General features: G+C 47.7%; 1 protein-coding gene across 1 annotated transcript; it reads right to left on the bottom strand.

Annotated features, from left to right (window-relative positions):
* Positions 1 to 1,461: 1,461 nt before the first annotated feature.
* On the bottom strand, positions 1,462 to 19,011 carry LOC102978405 (SURP and G-patch domain-containing protein 2; the record flags this gene model as incomplete). Its single annotated transcript, XM_028487413.1, has 6 exons — positions 1,462 to 1,523; positions 3,357 to 3,871; positions 8,068 to 8,179; positions 9,232 to 9,719; positions 15,678 to 15,798; positions 18,570 to 19,011. Coding segments are annotated over 6 exons (1,740 nt in total), but the record flags the coding sequence as incomplete, so codon positions are not given.
* Between the last annotated feature and the right edge of the window lie 5 nt (positions 19,012 to 19,016).

Here is a 19,016-nt window from a genome sequence, read left to right as displayed (position 1 = left end):
TTCATTTAATCCTCAAGGTATCTCCTACCTGCAGGATAGGTGCAACTGCCCCACTTTACAGATGTACAAACACAACCTCAGGATTCACATGCCAAGATTAGATGGCCAGGCTGAGCCTGAAAAGGCTGCCTTCTCACCAGGCTGTGCCTCACCCAGGCCACCAGATGGGTACCCGGATGCTGGGTCAGCTTAAAACCCAACACAGCTGTTAAAACCACAAGCTTCAGGTACAGGAAGGTCCCTGGCTCTCAGCTGTAACTGGGGTCACACTGATGCTTCATTTGGCCATTGATATTGACACAATGCACTCAGAACAGGTCTGAGCCACAACTTGGGCTTTGCTCACCCCCTGACACCAGCAGAGACCTCGCCTGGTTCCCCACTCACCTCCCTGACCTCTAGAGACCTGTGATGTCCCCACATGTATCCCAGGTGAGCTTGTCTAGCCTCACCTGCCCCAACATGTGTCAGCCCAGCTGTCTGGAGTGTGCCCCCGTCTCCTTCAAATGACCTGCTCCCACAGGGGCTCCCCATTTCAGTCAATGGCAGCTCCATTCTCTTAACTGTCCAGGACGACAACCCTGGAGTCACCTGGACTCTTGGCTTTCTCTGGTCTACATTCAATCCATGAGCAAGTCCCACCAACTCCACCTTCACCTCTCCTGGCCCCCTGGCTCTGCCTTGCCCCCTACCCCACAGGCTGCTCTCAACACAGCAGCCATAGTGGTCATGTCTTCCACCCAAATCCCCACCGTGGTTCTCCAATGCCTCTCCCAGAGAAGGGGCCACAGTGCTGACATCCATCTACAAGCCCTATGTGACCTGGGTGCTTGCCACCTCTACTTCCTCACCCCATCACTCCATTCTAGGCACAAAGGGCTCCTGCTGACCTGTGACTGATCTGGGGCTTCTCCTAGGCCTCCCTGCTTAAAGGGTACCCCCCAACCCACCTTATTCCTTGCCTCCCTTTGACCTGCTTCTCTGCACCCACAGCACCCACCATTCCCAGTCCTGCATATTTCTATTGCTGCCAGCCCCGCTCATGGCTGCCTCTAGGTGGGCAGATGCAGCTGGGAGCACAAGAGGTGCTGACCGGTTAATAAACACACACGTGCACGCACATGCGCTCAGATTACTAGCAAAGCAGCGCACTCTTTTAACCACAATTATAGTCTACTAAATCTGAACTTCTCATTGGCTGAGACATTATCTTGTTCATCTCTCCAATCCATTGCACATATCAGGCCTCACACACCCGTTAAATAGACTAATTACTCCCTCTTGTGGTTTTGGGCAATACAAAACACTTTTAAGAAGTCCCGGGAGAGAAAAGGCTGTGTGTTGTGCTTTGTATGCTGACACCTGGCCTGAAGTATGAGTATAGCTTAATCACACCAGTGCCCTTTGGAACTCTGGCAAACTCTGACTACATCACACGTGAGGACTCACAGCCACACTCACCTTCTTCTTGGTCACGGGACGACCCCGAGGCCTGTCATAGGCAATTCGAACTGGTTCGTGAACTGGAAGACAAAGGAAATGTATATATACACATATATGTACTTTCCCCAAATTATTTAGAGGATGAGGGTGCTGCAGTTTTGGCTTATAGCCCCTCTGCTGACAGAAGGTGGCTAGGAGCTGCACCACAGGGCCAGCCGTTTGGCCCTGGCTCCTCTCAGGAATCGTGTGACCCACAGAGTGCAGAGTAAGAACAGAGGCTCAACTGAGGGCTGCCTTGCTGTGGGAGAGTCCACCTAAGCGTGACTGCCACGTTTATGACAAAGGACCTGACACGTGGATCATTTTCCATGACCGTAGGAATACATTTTGCTTCAACAAATGAGCTATTTGCAACACTGTGCCCTCCTCATGTCCCTGCGACTGTTCCATAGAGAAGTAAAGTCCACTCAGAACTTTCTAGTAAAAACAACCATGCTTCTCATACACAGCACCACATCACATTATTATTGTTATTATTATATTTGACAAAGGAGACATCAGTAGGTCTGGTACTATCTCATCAACCACCCTATCAAAATAACTGAGAGCTTAGAAAGTAGAAAGAATTCCACTTTCCCCCCCATGAAAGCCATCTTAACAAGCATTCTGATGTGCTACCATACTCTGATAAGATCTGAAGGACATAAGAGTTTAGTAGAACAGTTAGAAATCCATTGCAACACCAAGGTTTCCAAACACAAACCATGAGAACTGTTCCTTTAGCAGGAGAAACTATACTGACACTGCTGGGTGTGAATATGATGGTCTCAACAACGTAGAACACACAGGCTCTCCGCACACAATGGAGCCCTGTTCACCAAAACCACCTGTCACACAAGCATCGCAGCATGAGCCCCACACAGGCCCGGCTGTGTGGAGACCTGGGTGGGCAGCAAGCAGCCCAAAAAAAGGCGGGACATGATGTGATTCACCTAATGACAGTCTAGAAAAGGCAAAACCACAAGGCCAGAAGATGGTCAGTGGTTGCCCAGGCTGGGTAGAGGAGGAAACTGCAGAGGGACACAGAGACACTTCTGGGACGAGCTCCAGCTCGGCCATACTGGGGGGCTCATACCTATACACCTTTGCCAAAACTCCGTGAACTGTCCACTTGAAAAGGGTGAACCTTTACTGCTGGTAAATTGTACCTCAAGAACCTTGACCCTCCCCACAGGCAGGAAGGAGATGGCCTTCCATGGCCAAGTCTGGCAGAGCATGGATTGCACAGCTCCCACTAACAGCTGCCCAAGACTGGTCCCGGTCCGTGTCCTCCTGCCTCATCGTCACTAAGCAATCACTACTCTGGGGTCTTCGGGGAGGTGGGGGCACTCAGAAAGCTGGGCACGCCTCAAGATCACAGGCAGGAAACAGCCAAGATGACCCAGGCCCGTTCCTTCCACAGCCAGGACTCCCCTGTTGGAAGCTGAGCAATAATGGAAAATAACAAGCAGCATGTGGGGTGCTAGAAGCCAAATGCAGCATCTCCTTAGAGTGCCAACCTCAGACCAACTGGAAACGTCAGTTTCTCATGAACATTTTGGACTGTGTGCAAAACCAACAAGACTATTTTAGGTTAAAAACATAAGACCGAAGAACCCCATGTTGTGTTGGCCCTGGGAGTGTTCTGGAAGGTAATGTCCAGGTTAGCTGGAGTAACCAGAGGCGGAAAGGGTGACGGGGGCCAGCTGGTCATCTTGCACCTGAACTTGGGCTGAGGGCCAGGTAAATTCTTCAAAACAGTCAGACAACGTCTCCACAATTTTTCATGGCCCACAACTGATCACCATGACTCCTCCTCAGGTGTTAAACAGAAGACCGTGCTAGGGGCACTGTATCAATAGCCAGGCACTCACCTTTGGGCTCCTGGATGAGACACAGCCTCTTGGGAGCCGGAATCATGCCGACCTTCAGCGACTTGCTGCTGACTCTCTTCCGGGGGAAGCAGGTCCCTGAGGAGGGCTGTGACAGGGCAGGCGCACCAGGCGGGCCATCCTCGGCCACCTCACTCAGGAGGCCATCAGCTGGGGGGCTGCCCTCCGTGCCCTCGGACTTGGTCGACTCTCCTGCCGGCCTGGAGGCCCCTCCAGGAGTGGGGACCTCCTCACCTCCTTCCTCGTCCTCGTCCTCCTCCTCATCCTCGTCTTCCTCAGGCATCACCTCTGGGCTCTCCAGCTCAGCCTCGTGCTGAGAGGGCTCATCCTCAAACTCTCCTTCCCCCTCCATGGGCTCCAGGGGGCTCTCCTGAGAATCGGCGCTCTTCCTGGCATGAAGGTTCAGCGGAGATGACGTAAAGCAAATCGATGGGCACAGTTCAAATACTTTCTTTCGATAGAATTTGAAAGCTGAACTGTTTTGGTCATGTAGAAACCTGGGATAAAGATGAAATACATTGGTTAACCGGAGTGTTCTCTATAAACATTCGTATTTTCTGAAACTGTCCAAATGGAGCTGACAAAGCTGGGGGTGGGACAAAGAAGAGAACACATGACCTCTTTCCATCAGCTGTGGTTGATGGGCAGCTTTACAATGAGATAGAGAGCTTGAAGAGTATTAGTAATTTAACGAAGGAGCCAGAACATAAGAGGCCTAATTGCTTTCTCAGGGAGGGAGCTGGAGGAACAAGGTATGCAGGAACGACCAGAGAACATACTAGAACGAGCTCTAACACTTCAGCCAGGAGATCCGACCTGGGCCTTACCTCATCTCTTTCTGATTACGTCACCGGCCACTCTGGGCCTGCGTGTGCTCACTGTGACTCTCTGGTTCCTCCCATACTGCAGCCATGAGATGGAGAGAGGTGTGTCACCTCCTGCCTCATGTCCTGCAGCAAAGCTGCGTGAATGTGCTGGCAAAAAGGCCTCTCTGAGCCTCGGAGTCCAATGGCCCTAGCACAGCTTGGAGCTGCGGCTGGTGTGAGAAACCGAAAACACACAAAATTTACTTGGGCCAAAGGAAAGACAGCCCTTGTTCTTGGACAGGACAACTCAGGCTCATAATGAAGTCAATTCTCCCTTAATTAAATATTAATGTATAAAAGTAAAAGCATCATTTTTTTCTGGATCTGAACATGATTCTTAAGTTCATATAGAAACATGAGTATGTAAGACTATCTAGGAAACCCCTGAACAAGATCAACAAGGGGCCCAGTTCCACCAGGTATTACAAGGTGTGGGAAGCCTCTATAGTTAAAACAGCGTGGTACTTGTCTATGGACAGACAGACCAAGAGAAAGGCCAGAAACACAGTATCTGATGAAGGTGGCCTCTCAAACCACCGTGAAAAAGAACAGTCTTTTCAACGAGTGGTGTTGGGACAACTGGGCAGCTTTTTTACAAAAATATTTAAATTGGATCTATGCTGTACTCTCTGCTCCTGAATAACCCCACACTGATCAGAGATCTAAATGTAAAAACCAAGCCATACAAGTTGTAGAAGAAAATACATAAATGTCTTTATAATCTGAGTGTAGGGAGATTCTTTCTAACTGTAACTCTGTATCCAGGTGCAACGAGACAAAACTGAGAAATCTGACTACATCAAACATTTCTGCACTGCAGAACATACCATAAGTAAAGTGAAAGATAAATATCCAACTATGAAGGAAATAGATACAATTACATTACAGGTAAAAGGTCAGAGAAACTAGAAAGAATAAATCCAAAAAGCCCAATCGAGGAAAGGGCAAAGATTAAGAACTTCTGCCCTCCAAAAGACACTGCTAGAATGAGAAAACAAGTCACAGACTGGGAGAAATTATCTGCAAACCACACACTTGACAAATAACTTGTATCAAGAATATATAACAGGGGCTTCCCTGGTGGCACAGTGGTTGAGCGTCCGCCTGCCGATGCAGGGGACACGGGTTCATGCCCCAGTCCGGGAAGATCCCACATGCCGCGGAGCGGCTGGGCCCGTGAGCCATGGTGGCTGAGCCTATTGTGCGGAGCCTGTGCTTCACAAAGGGAGAGGCCACAACAGTGAGAGGTCCGCATACCGCAAAAAAAAAAAAAAAAAAAAAAAAGAATATATAACAAACTCTCAAAATTCATTAATAAGTAAATAAACGACCGAATAAAACAATGGGCCAAAGATCCAAGCAGACACTTCACTAAAGAAATACATAAGCAGGGGCTTCCCTGGTGGCACAGTGGTTGAGAGTCCGCCTGCCGATGCAGGGGATACGGGTTCATGCCCCGGTCCGGGAAGATCCCACATGCCACAGAGCAGCTGGGCCCGTGAGCCGTGGCCGCTGAGCCCGCGCTTCCAGAGCCTGTGCTCCGCAACAGGAGAGGCCACAGCAGTGAGAGGCCCATGTACCGCAAAAAAAAAAAAAGAAATACATAAGCACATGCAAAGATGCTCAGCATTGTTAGTCCTCAGAGAAACACAAATGAGAACCACAGTGGGACACCCCTTCCCCACACCAAGAGGGCTAACATGAAGAAGACTGACACTATCAAGTGCTGGTGAGGATGGGGAGGAACCAGAACTCTCACCCAAGCTGCTGGAAATGCAAAACTGTGCCACCACTTAGAAAGACAGTCTGGATGTTTCTTCAAAAGTTAAACACAGACCCACCATGTGAGCCAGTCTTTCTCTGCCTCAGTATTTTACTGGAGAGAAATAAAAGCAGACCTTGTACATGACTGCTCACAGAAGGTTTATCTAAAATTGAACGGGTAAGTAACTGTGGTCCAGCCATACAATGCGATACACTCAGCAATAAACGAATGAGCTATGGATACACACACCATGGATGAACCCGAATAATTATGTGGAGTAAGAAGCCAGACAAATGGAGAGAACAAACTGCATTTACACAAAATTATAGAAAATGCAAACTATTTACAGTGAGAGAGCCCTGATCAGCAGCTGCCTGCAGGAAGGAATGACAAAGGGCACAAGGAAACTTCTGAGTCATGGATGTGTTCATCATCTTGATGGTGGTGATGGCTGCATGAGTGTAAACACGTATTAAAGCTTATTAGACAGGGACTTCCCTGGTGGCGCAGTGGTTAAGAATCCGCCTGCCAATGCAGGTTTCGAGGCCTGGTCCGGGAAGATCCCACAAGCTGCGGAGCAACCAAGCCCGTGTGCCACAACTACTGAGCCTGCATGCCACAACTACTGAGCCCACGTGCCACAACTACTGCAGCCCGCGCGCCTAGAGCCCGTGCTCTGCAACAAGAGAAGCCACCACAATGAGAAGCCCGCGCTCTGCAAGGAAGAGTAGCCCCCACTCACTGCAACTAGAGAAAGACCGCACGCAACAAAGACCCAATGCAGCCAAAAATAAATTAATAAAAAAAACTTATTAGACAAATATGTGCAGTTTATGGCATGTCAATTATACCTCAACAAAACTTTTTTAAAAAAACAGGCAAATGATATCAACAGTTTACAGAAAGATATTCAAAGGACACAAGTTTATGAAAAGAGGTTCAATTTCACTCATAAGAAAAATGCAAACTAAAACTTCACTGAGAAAATTAGAAATTCCTCACCAATCCCACTGGCTCAAAGGCATGCCAAAAGATGGGGGGTGGGGAAAGGCACTCATGACACTCCTAGGAGACTGGCCCTCAGGGAGGGGAATTCGCACTAACGAAACTTAGTTTGCGTTGAACTATGATTCAACAATCCCCTTCTGGAAGATATCCAAAAATTCTCACCACAAACACAAAGAGATTGTGTGTAAGGCCAAAGTAGAAGTGTGCACTTAGCCACTACTGGGTCCCAGAAATGCTCCAGGAAATGTAGTTTTTAACTGTATTCTTAACTAAGCTGAGGCACGACTCTCTAGCATGTTGGGAGCAGGGTGAGGGCCCAGAACCCCTAGCTGGCAATAGGACACAATCCACACAGTGTGGGAACCCCACACTCCAAGGGGAGCCCAGCCGGGTTACGGCTCAGTACTGGGAACACATGGCCCTCAGGAAGCCTCTCCCTGAAGGAGAACCCGCACCCCGCAGGCAGAGTGGGGCTCTGGTTCTGTGGCCTCTGGGCTGTGTAGTGTTGAATGATTACGCCATCTGAAGAATGGAGAGGATAATGGTGCCCCCTCCTGGCACAAGGGTGCCATGCCATCACTGCGTGGAAGTGCTTGCTGCTCACACCTGGACCAAAACCTACCAACATGCTACATAAGCAGCACATTCTCATCCTGCCCAGAGTAGCCAGCATGACCAGGGACAGTGCCCTCCTCCTCCTCAGACTCATGGGCGAGGACACACTCTCCTCTTTGCCTCTGCAAAGATCCTGGGGAAACTATAAGTCTCTCGGCCAGGGCATCCTCTCCCCCTTCCCCTGGCCAACACCCATTGAACCTTCAGATCCAGCTTAAACTTCCCTCCGGGGGAGGCTTTTCCTGATGCCCCAGATGAGGGAAGGTCTCTCAACAACCCAAAACAGATGCTCCCTAACAGCCCTGAGCTCAGCAGAAGTGAAGTCGTGATTCATCCCGGGGCGACCCCCTGTGGGCTCTCAGGACACTCATGGGGTGAACTCCTGCGGGCTCTCAGGACACTCATGGCCTCAAATTAAAGGGGTGTGATGGGTACATACCAAAGGTCGGGGTTGTCAATGCTGTTTTCTATGCTGAATTGTTCAATCTCTGGTCCCACCTGAGCAACAAATTTGGCCAGTTTCTCTGCAGTCTCCATTGTCTTCGTATCAACTACAAAATAAAGCAACTGTCATGTATTGGTTCTGAGCTGCCAATTCCCATGTGAACATCGTGGGGTTGTGGAGACTGATTACAAAGACAGCCCCTCACTGTACCCTTGCCCTTTGCCATGTGACTCTGCAGCTCTGTCCAGCAGAGGTGGACTCTCTTTTTTCCCCTTGAACTGGGGCTGGCCCTGGAACTCTTGCTGGCTAAGAATGTGACAGAAATGCGGAGTCCAGGCCTGAGAGGGCTCAAGCACCTCCTCTGCCTCTCCTGGATGGCCAAACCCGACGGTCAGGTGAACTGCTGGTGGGTGACAGGCATGTAGCCCACTACCCCTATCACCTCAGCTGACAGTTCCAAACAACTGGCCGCTGCCTGCAGACAGTTTGCAGGCCCAGCCCAGCTGACTCGAAGCAACACTGGATGCCTCCTGTTTGAAGCCACAGTTTGGATTGGCTTGTTATGTAGCAATAGCTAGAGAAATGTAGCAGTTGTGTAGATTTTTTCCCTCTCCATTCCCACCTAGTGCTGAGTGGGAAGCACTGGCCAGAGGGCAGGCCTGTTGCAGTAGGAGAAGGTAATGGCTGGGAGAAACAAAAGAAACTGCAGGTCAACTAACTCTAAGGAAGGAAACAGAGACCTTAGCGGGCAGGAGGAAGCAGAACGAGAACACAGGCAGCCTTATGGAACATATAACGGGCAAGAATAGAGAGAAATGGATCAAGGAGCTCAAAGCCCTAAGCACGGGCACATGGCACACCCTGCTGACCAGCAGGAGGACCTTGCAGGGAAGCACAGAGTCACCAGACAGCACCTTGTGTCAGCTCCACACTCAGGAGAAGAGGAAGGGTGCAGCAGGAGTCTAGGGCCAGCCCCTTGAGGAAGCAAGAGAAGAGAGAGTGCCTGTGTGTGTGCCATCCTGGCCAGGTCCCTTTCACTGCTGCCTGCTGCCCAGCCCAGCTCAGCCCACTGAAGCCACCTGTTTCTGCAGAGACCCCTGGGGATAGATGAGCATTGGGGCTGGGGCCCAGAGGAGGGGGACAGGAGTAAGCACTCACCATCAGTAGACAGGCAGGGAGAAGAGGTCTGAGGGGCTTCAGAGACATCCACTCCTGCTGGCTTGGGGGATGGGCCTGAGGCTTCTGGGCTGGGGTCCCGAGGAGAGGGTCTGGCTGGGTCTGGCGGGCAGTCCTTGGCAGCATCATTTCCGTCTGGTTGGGGCGGCTTTCCCTGCAAGGAGCCTGGAGCCTGCCGGCCATGGTGTTTCAGTCTGGTGCCTGAGGAGAGGAGGGTCTGGGTCCCGGTGGTCGCTCTCCTCACTTTCCAGCCCCGGAGTCCTTGAGCTCGAAGCAGCCCCCGCCGCCGCCCTGGTAGGAGCCTCTTCTTGAGGCTCCGGACTGCCCGGGCATATAGCATGGCCCGGACTGCACACTCTGCCGCCATCGGCTTCTGATCTGCTCCTGGCAAGGTCTGGCTCATCCGCTGCATTTCTGCCAGCTTCAACTTATAATATTTATACTCCAGACTACTGTCATCAGATAAAAACCTATATAACAAAACAGAAATAGCAGGACATTTGTGAATACACCAGCATGACCAAATTGTCGCTGTAAATACACTTCTGCAAACCCTTTCTACTTGGTGGCCTCCCTGCTGTTGGAGAGGCTCTGCCCGGCTTCACCAAGGACCCAGAGCTGGGCCCTGGTCATCTGTCCTGCTCAGAGTGACCACAGGGTGACCAGGAGCTTTGACCGAACACTGGTCGATTCCTCCTCAATTTCCGTCATCCGCAGCCATGAAGGAGCTCCCAGCTCCTGGTGGCCTCGCAATACAAACCAGTTACCCTGAAACCAAAGAAGCGCTCTGCTGTCAGGGAATGGCAGGTGTTGCTCCTGGACATCACTTTCAGGAGATGACGCCCTTCAAATGGTGGACACTCAGCGACCTTTTAACTACATCATTAAGGCCAGTGTGCCACTGCTGTGAAATCACGTGCCAGAGTCATAATGAGAACAGTACAGAAAAGAGGAGTTTGAGTTACATGTACTGACATAGAAAGAGATCCGTAATACAGCCCACAGAGAGCAAGCTAGAGAAGAAGACCAACATTGATACGTACCATATGAAACTGCTTTGTGCACATGACATCCACATATATTTTTTTCACATAGGTTGAAAGAATATAAAGCAAACTTAAGGATTTGCTCAAGGAATGGGTTAGAAAGGGGAATGATTGGGTTAGAAGGGGAATGTCACATTATTTACTTTGTTGACCATTTCATTAGCACTTTCTTTCATCTCTATTAACCCTTTCCTTGCAGTCTCTGGGCTTTTTGCACCATTTCTTTCTTGCTTCATGAGTTGAATGCTTACCTTCACTCTTTATTTCTGATACACATGCAAGGTCGCACCTTTCCCCCAACCGCTGTTATGGCTGCATTCTATATGCAATGCTCTCCCTGCTACTTCCTTCTGAAGAGTTTCTAATTCCAATTCTAATTCTCTTTCATACAAAAGTTATTTAGAAGTCTGTTTTATTTTGGCTGTTGCTGGTTTCAACTTCTATGCATTGCACAATGTGGCCCACGTGACTTTCCTTTCCTGGGATATTCTTTAATTTTCTCCACGACCTCATCCATAACAAGGTTTTTGTGAACGTTCAATCTCAGTTTGTGTTAAAGAACGAGTACTGTTTGGTAAGTATGGCAATATTTCATGCGGCTTTTGGACCGCCCGACGTTGAGATCATATATTAGATGAAGTTCCCAATTACCAATAACAGAAGCTGATTGGCTGTGAGGTGGCAGTGCACAGCAGGATGCTGGCAGCACCGTGTGATGTGGCATGTCCCTGGTGGGCAGCTCCATATGAAGCTCCTGTTGATGCTCACTGCACAGTCAAGGCCTGGCTGGATCTGAGAAAACAGCCTATGTGCTGGCTCCTCTGCTGCCCTGGACACTCTGCTGGGCCAACAGCAGCATCCTGCAAGACTGCACCCTAACAAGCAAGGGTTGCCACATAAGGGAAGGTTGACCAACACGGAAGCTCCAGTTCTCAGGTCAAACGCAGCCCCTCATCCAGGGCAGAAAGTGGAGTCAGTGCCCAGGTGACCTGGATCCCCAAGATGTAAGTCCCTTTCCCCAGGTCGGTTCTAATGCCAAGTGCATGCAGTGTGAGGACATGTCACAAACCCATCTCCCTTAGTTCTAGTGGAGCATAACATCAAGAGCATAGAATACTCCTAAGCTAGCCTGCCAGGTTCAAATCCCAGTGTAGCCACTTATTAGCTGTGAGATTTACTGAATCTTTCTGTGCCTCAGTTTCTCCATCTGTAAGATGAGATAGATGATAATAAGCTACTTCATCATGTTGCTGTGAGGCTTGAATTATACACTTTTCATTATAAGGAAAATGCTTTGGGGAATTCCCTGGTGGTCCAGTGGTTAGGACTTGGTGCTTTCACTTTTGGGGCCCGGGTTCGATCCCTGGTTGGGAAACTAAGATCTCACAAGACCTGCAGTGTGGTCATAAAAACAAACAAAAAAAAGAGCAACATAGGCTTATCATCTCTAGAGATACAGAAGTAACTGTTAAAAGTAGTTTAACGAACTAAAAGCGACTGTCTCCAAGGAGTGGAACTGGGGACTTCCCTGGCCGTCCAGTGGTTAAGACTCTGCCCTTCTACTGTAGGGGGCACGGGTTCAAACCCTGGTCAGGGAACTAAGATCCTGCATGCCGCATAGACACAGCCATGGTTTCTGCCATCGATATCATGGCAGAAACATTTTGCCTTTTGTGTTTACTTCATTTTTTTGGTAAATCACATACAAGTACTACTTCAACTTAAGAATTAAAATATACACACCAAAAACCTAAGTTTACTAGTTCTTTAACACTGTTTTTTGCACACTCTTTCTTCTTACAGTCTCTGGGTAATTCTTTCTGAAGGAAGTCACAGGTGATCAAGTCTCTGAGTCCAGCTCCCTAATGCGGTATGCGGGCCTCTCACTGTTGTGGCCTCTCCCGTTGCGGAGCACAGGCTCCGGAAGCGCAGGCTCAGCGGCCATGGCTCACGGGCCCAGCCGCTCCGCGGCACGTGGGATCTTCCCGGACCGGGGCACAAACCCGCGTCCCCTGCGCATCGGCAGGCGGACTCTCAACCACTGCGCCACCAGGGAAGCTCCCTAATCTGTTCTTCATCCAGGTCAATTCTATCAGCCGACCACTGAGATCATTTCAACAATCACATTTGTCAATTCCAAGATCCTTAATTGGTTCTTTTCCATAACAAGCAGTTCCTATCTCATGGACACAATATGCTATTATCCACCCAAGACTATTAATTACACATATGTACTTGTAGACCATCTTCTTTTCCTTAGAGCAACTGTCTTCTTAGGTGCCAGATCTGCTGAGTTGGGTGGCCCTCTTTCATGCTGCCAGTTTCCCTCAAATACTTGGTTTAGAGCTCAATGCTCATTTCTGATTTGCAACCCCCTCCCACCGCCACACATACACCCAGCTCTGGCTATGCTTCCGTCCGCCACCCCTGGCTGTCAGTGATCATGAACCTGCTGGGTAGTGCGCAGCGGTCATGAGGCAGAGAGGCATGCTTCTAGTCCTCTCAGGGTCCCCCTTCCCTCCAGCCCAATCACCTCGGCAATCACCTGGAAATTGCCCCTGGGTCTTCCAAGTCTAGATGACATCTTACCCAGAGAATTTGGTCTCTGCTTTCATCTGTCAATCTGAGGCTATCTAGCCTCCTTCCTTCAGTGTGAGCGCTGGTTGAGACCACAGAGCCCAAATGTGAATCTCAGCTCTGTCTTTTACTAGCTGTGCCTCCTTGAGGCAAGAGGTCTCTTTTGAGCCTCAAGTTTTCTGTCTGTAAAATCAGGATGACAACATATCTACCTAAAAAGGTTGTTTATGAGGGTTCGGCCAGCTAATGCTTAAAGGAGTAAAGTGCTTAGAACGGTACCAAGTGCACAGAAAGCAAAAGTATTTGCTAAATTAAAAGTATTCAATAAATGATACTGGGGCAATTAGGTTACTGGGTTTCTTTTCTTTTTTTTTTTTTTTTTTTTTTTTTTTACCTTTTAAGTTACATGCCTATCTTATTCAACACAGGAACATAATCTAGATGAATTCAAGAATTCTGTAAAGGATTTCCCTGGTGGCTCAGTGGTAAAGAATCCGCCTGCCAATGCAGGGAACACGCGTTCGAGCCCTGGTCCGGGAAGATCCCACATGCCGCGGAGCAACTAAGCCCGTGCGCCACAACTACTGAGCATGCGCGCTAGAGCCCACGAGCCCCAACTTCTGAGCCCAAGCGCAGCAACTACTGAAGCCTGCGTGCTTTAGGACTTGCGTGCTGCAACTACTGAAGCCCACACACCTAGAGCCCGTGCTCTGCACAAGAGAAGCCACCACAATGAGAAGACCGCGCACCACAACAAAGAGTAGCCCCACTCGCCACAACTAGAGAAAGACCGAGTGCAGCAACACAGACCAGTGCAGCCAAAAAAAAAAAAATTCTGTAAAAATAAAACCATAACAAGTTCCAACTCTTCTCCTGAAAAATCATTCTGGTTAGGACCAAAGTCCTGGTGCCATTACACAGAAATTTACACCTTTCAAGCATCTTTAGTAATTACAACAGCAAGAATAGAGTTTCATATGGATGCAACATTGACTATACCAGACCTGAACAGACCACTGAAAAAAGAGGAACTACAACTAGAAGTCCTATGAGTAAACACATAATCTCTTTAATTAACAAAAGAATATAAGGTAAAACATCACACTATGAAGTTATCTTTAAGTCAAAACACTCATGTGAGGGCATGGCACATGTATGGAGTGGCAGTGAGGGTGTCAATCATGGAAAATAACCTGATGATAAAGATCAGTGGTCTCCACCAGGGACAACTCTGTCCCCCAGGGGACACTGAGCAATGTCTGAAGGTATTTTTGCTGGGATGGAGGCTTCTACTGGCATCTAGTGAGTGGAGGCCAAGGATGCCCAGGAAAGTCCCCCCCGCAGAGAAATATCCAGCCTCAAACATCAATAATGCTGCAGCTAAGAAACAATGACACAGATCAAAAGCCTCTAAAATGAGCTTTCCTTTTAAACTAGCAATTTCACTCCCAGATACTACCGTAATAAACTGCCAGAAATGTAGACATAAATAAAAGCAAAACAACATTCATCATAACGTGATTAGAATCTAAGAATCCACCAATGGGCAATGGTTGAGTGTAGTATACTGTGTAAGAAGGAATAGTATGCATTCATTGATAATAAGGACATTTACGTTAAGTTTAAAACACAGGACACAACTACAGAGCACACACAGTGGGGGAGAAGTGGGAGAGCTCTGAGTAACTCCATCTTTGCCTTTTTACTTTTCTCTATTTTTACAAAGGCATATGCCACTTTGATCATTTTTTAAAAAGTTAACGAAGTATAAAACCTTTCCACTTCCAGCAATCTAATCTAGAGATAATCCTAAACACACACAAAAATGTGATGCATTAAGCTATTCACAGAAAAAATTAAAAATAGTGTACAATCAAAAATATTCTAGGGCTTCCCTGGTGGCACAGTGGTTGAGAGTCCGCCTGCCGATGCAGGGGACATGGGTTCGTGCCCCGGTCCGGGAAGATCCCACATGCTGCAGAGCAGCTGGGCCCGTGAGCCATGGCCGCTGGGCCTGCGCGTCCGGAGCCTGCGCTCCGCAACGGGAGAGGCCACAGCAGTGAGAGGCCCATGTACCGGAAAAAAAAAAAAAAAAAAAATTCTAAAAATCCAACAAGAGAGGAATGGCTAGATAAACTGATCACCTACTCTGCGAACTGGTAAACACAGCCATCTGAAATGTTTACAAAAAGTAGGGAATACGAGCATTTTCCTGTGTTATCTAAAAGGAGTAGGGTATATCACAGCATAATCACAACTGTGTTAAAAACCAAACAGCTCGCAATGAGCAGAAAGACTGGAAGCAAATACCCAAAAATGCCAGTGAATGCCAGTAAGCACACAGGTGGCTTTGCCCAATTTTCTGTTCTTCTTTACCTTCTCTAATGAGCAAATACTGTATTTATGGTGAAAACCTTAATTTTAAAAAGTTCTATTCAAGTGAAGAGGCAGTAAGGCAAAAGGAAAAGACAGTTTAACAAACAGTAGCAATAAATCACAAACAACTGCTGTGATATATTCCTTATCTTACACTCACTCTTTGCATACAGCTCTCACCTCATCCTCAAACCAGCACAGCAGGGACAAAGTGCTCCATGTCCAGATGAGAGAAGGCCACATGGCACGTAAGCAGCAGGCTGGAGCTTGAACCCACATGAACCTGACCCACCCTCATGCTCTTCCCACTGACTACACCACAGCACAAAATAAGCATCTCACCCTCTTCTCTGGACATCATCAGAGCAACGAAAACATTGCCATGTACTTTACGGGACGAATTCTGAAGAGCAACATTTAAAGACCTACCAGTAAGCAGGGTCCTCCTTGAGAAGAGCTCTTTCTTTGGGAGACAGGCTGCCTCCAACAACACGTGTGACCAGCTGGTCAATGGTGTCCACCACCTTGTGGTCTGCTCGCTGGGGGACCTCTGGAACACACAGAAGGGCTTTTCTGAGAAACACACTGGACCACATGGGGCCTGGGAAGACCAGGACAGAATTGAAGGCTTAGGATGGAGCCTAAGCAGGCACCAGGAACTGAAATCCTTGTTCATGACAGACCAGCATTGAAAAGAGGAAAGGGGCCTGTTATCCTCGAAACCAATATGCAAAATATCCTCTCAAAAGCTATAACAGCATAATCGCTAGGAGAGAAATAGTCACAAACTTATGATGACTGTACAGAGCAATATATATACACATTCTATAGGAGAAAATGGTGTGTAGCAACTCCATACCACTTTTTGCATACATCTTAACTTGAATGTTCACAATATTAAGGGGAGAACAAAAGACATAAAATGTATCTAGGTATAAAATATGTAAAAAGTGTATCTAAACTGTGAGTTGTAATATGAAAAAAAGGAAAAGAGATACATAAATACAGACACACAGAAAAAAATTAGAAGGAAATATACCCGAAAGTTAACAGAGGTTTTATCTATGGGTGGTAGATTTATCAGGGATTCCATTTTTTGTGTTTGCTTTATCTATAAAAGTTAAACACACATGTGTTTTGTAATCATAAAACATATACATAAACTTACAAAGAAAAATTTCCCAATTAAAAAAGTCAGTAGTTCCAAGGTAGGTGTTCACAGAAAATATCTGAATGTATGAAAGAAAACATTTCTTAAAGTGTGAATTTCCTCCAATGACTTGTAATTTACAATGCCACAAGCAACACAGAGAGCATTATGTCCTTAAACACTAAGATTGTTTAGTTTTCTGATATTTGCTAGTTTTAATAGCACAGATGGTCTATTTGTTCATTCATTCAATAAAAATCACCCCTGAACTGGAGAGGTTTTCCAGTTTGTTCTGTGGAATGGTATTTTAAACATCAATGTGAATTCTTAACACAGGATGAGTCAATCCTTCAATTGTCATGTCATTTCCCCTCTGAAGTTACTTTCCCTTTTTTTGTTGTTGGCTCTTATTTTATAGAACTGCTAGTTTTATATGATTTTACAAAAGAATAAGAGATTCAAAGTCAGAAGCTTTCAAAGACAATGAAATTTGTGCATTACTGCAACCATCTCTAGAGAAGATGACCATAGTAAGGGCCAGAAAGTAGGTCCTACTTTTGGCCCAGCAATCATTCTGTGAATATCTCCTTTAAGGGAGGATTCAAAAACATTTTTAATGAAAATAATAGCAATAATAAATGCAACCAAAGATGTCATCCCAGCATTTCTAACAGTACTGAAGTAATGGCAGGGCGGCGCCCCATAAGACGTGGGCACTGGCGCTGTCTACCTGCTGACCAGAAAAGGAGCCAATGCTTTGCAGATGCCAATCTCATGGGAACCGAGCTCTGCTCAGCCTCAGAAGCCTCTAGTAAAAGGCACTATGAGTCCAACATCAAGGGAGAGGTGAGGTAAATTTACATTTAGTCATGATGCTGCAAATGCCGCAGAAACACAGAAAAGAGCCTTTGATAATCCTGTAAAAGAGCAGATTGTAGTGTTTTCAGTACAACAAGACTGCAGCTACAGGCATGCCTGCATAGCAGCACAACCAGGGGATGGTGGCAGGCAACTTTAGGTTATGGGGGACTTTTTTGTCCTTCTTACAGTTCTTCAGTATCATTGTTATACTGACTTTCCACCCCACTACTTTGGGGGATGTGGGGAGGAGAGGTCCTGCTTCAGCCCTGAGCCCACTACTGGAAGGCTCTCCCTCTGGGAGTAGGTGTGGCCGCCCATCTGTGGAGTGACCTACCCAGTGCCTGTTGCAGTCAGGGCTCCACGAGGGTGGAGAGGATTGAAGAGACTCAGGGACAAATGAGACTTCCCAACTTGGCTGGGGCAATGGAAGCTGAAAACTGTATCAGAGGGAAAGGGGACTTCCTAAATGGCCACATGGCCACTATGTGTGTTCATGACCTCTGGGATGTCTGGGTTGTGAGAACGTCCATCCTGAGAGCAAAGGGGGAGGGACAAGGGACACCAGCCAGTCATTTCTATTTCTATTACCTTCTTCTAGGTCCTTCCCCTCCCCAGTAAGCCAACTCGTTAACTGCAGGTTACCAGGTATACCTAGGTGATCTCTCAACCTTTAGCCAGTCTAGAAAAGCGAGCAGGTGAAAAGGTGCCTCCACCACGCATCCCTCAAAACAGCTCAAACATGGCCTTCCCGACTCCCCAGGCTGAGCTGAGCTGGGGCCTCTCCTATAGCCCCCTTAATCCCAGCAAAGGAGGGGCTGGGTTTTGTGATTTCTTTCCCTTTAGAAGCCTGGGGAATTCTTAAGAGACTGTGCCCAGCATTTACTCTCCCTTCTAGTAATAACTTGGCGGGGACGGGGCTAGAGAAGGGGTGCTGTTGGAACAAGGCTTCTTCAAACTTGGCTGCAGGATGACAGGAACACCCCAGAAAGTGCAACATTGTGTACAAACATATATGTATTTTCCCTGGCAAGGACCACAGCTTTTCATCAGATTCCCAAAGGAGTCTGTGACCCAGAAAGTCTAAGGACTTCTGTAACAGACAGAAGATTCCTAACGCATGCTTACATGCTTACAGAATGAATGGCAGGCATGTATACTGGTCATTGTGAGTTGATTACTAAAATTCTGATTTGTTTCCAACTGGCTAAAGGAGTTTTATGTACAAATATCAAAGAGAATGAGAGACATTACAAGAAAACATGAAAAGCAAGCAAATCGCAACAAATAGAAACTTTTGCTGCTTTCCTTACCATCACTTAGACCACTCAGAGCCTTAGCCTGAATTTCAGGTTTGGTAGGAGGAACCGTTTTCTCCTGATCTCGGGTTGGCTCGGGTTCGGCTTTCTTGACCTGGAGTGGACACCCACTGCTGACCAGCCAGGCCTTCAGGTGATCGATGTACTCTCTCCCAAACAGAGTAGAGTCCTCGAAGTTTGGAAATGCGGCAGGAGAGGGAGCTACATCTTGGAGGCCGACGGCTTCTAAGATTTTCTCTTGCCGGAAAGAAGAGGCCAAGGAGAACGTCTGTCCCAAAAGAGCTAAAGACTTCCGGCAGAGAGAATTGGTGGTCTCCAGGGCAATAGCCAAGTCCAGGGGGTTACTGAGGGTCTTCATCTTGACACTCAGCTCGTAGGCATTGCAGGCCATGAGCAGGGGTGTGACACTCTTCAGCAGCCGGTCTTGTAGCCTCATTATGT

The sequence above is a fragment of the Physeter macrocephalus genome, unplaced genomic scaffold (genome assembly GCF_002837175.3).
Source record: "Physeter macrocephalus isolate SW-GA unplaced genomic scaffold, ASM283717v5 random_1890, whole genome shotgun sequence".
NCBI lineage: Eukaryota > Metazoa > Chordata > Mammalia > Artiodactyla > Physeteridae > Physeter > Physeter macrocephalus.
The sequence above is the reverse complement of the archived record's forward strand: the minus strand, read 5'-3'. Positions and strand labels throughout refer to the sequence as shown.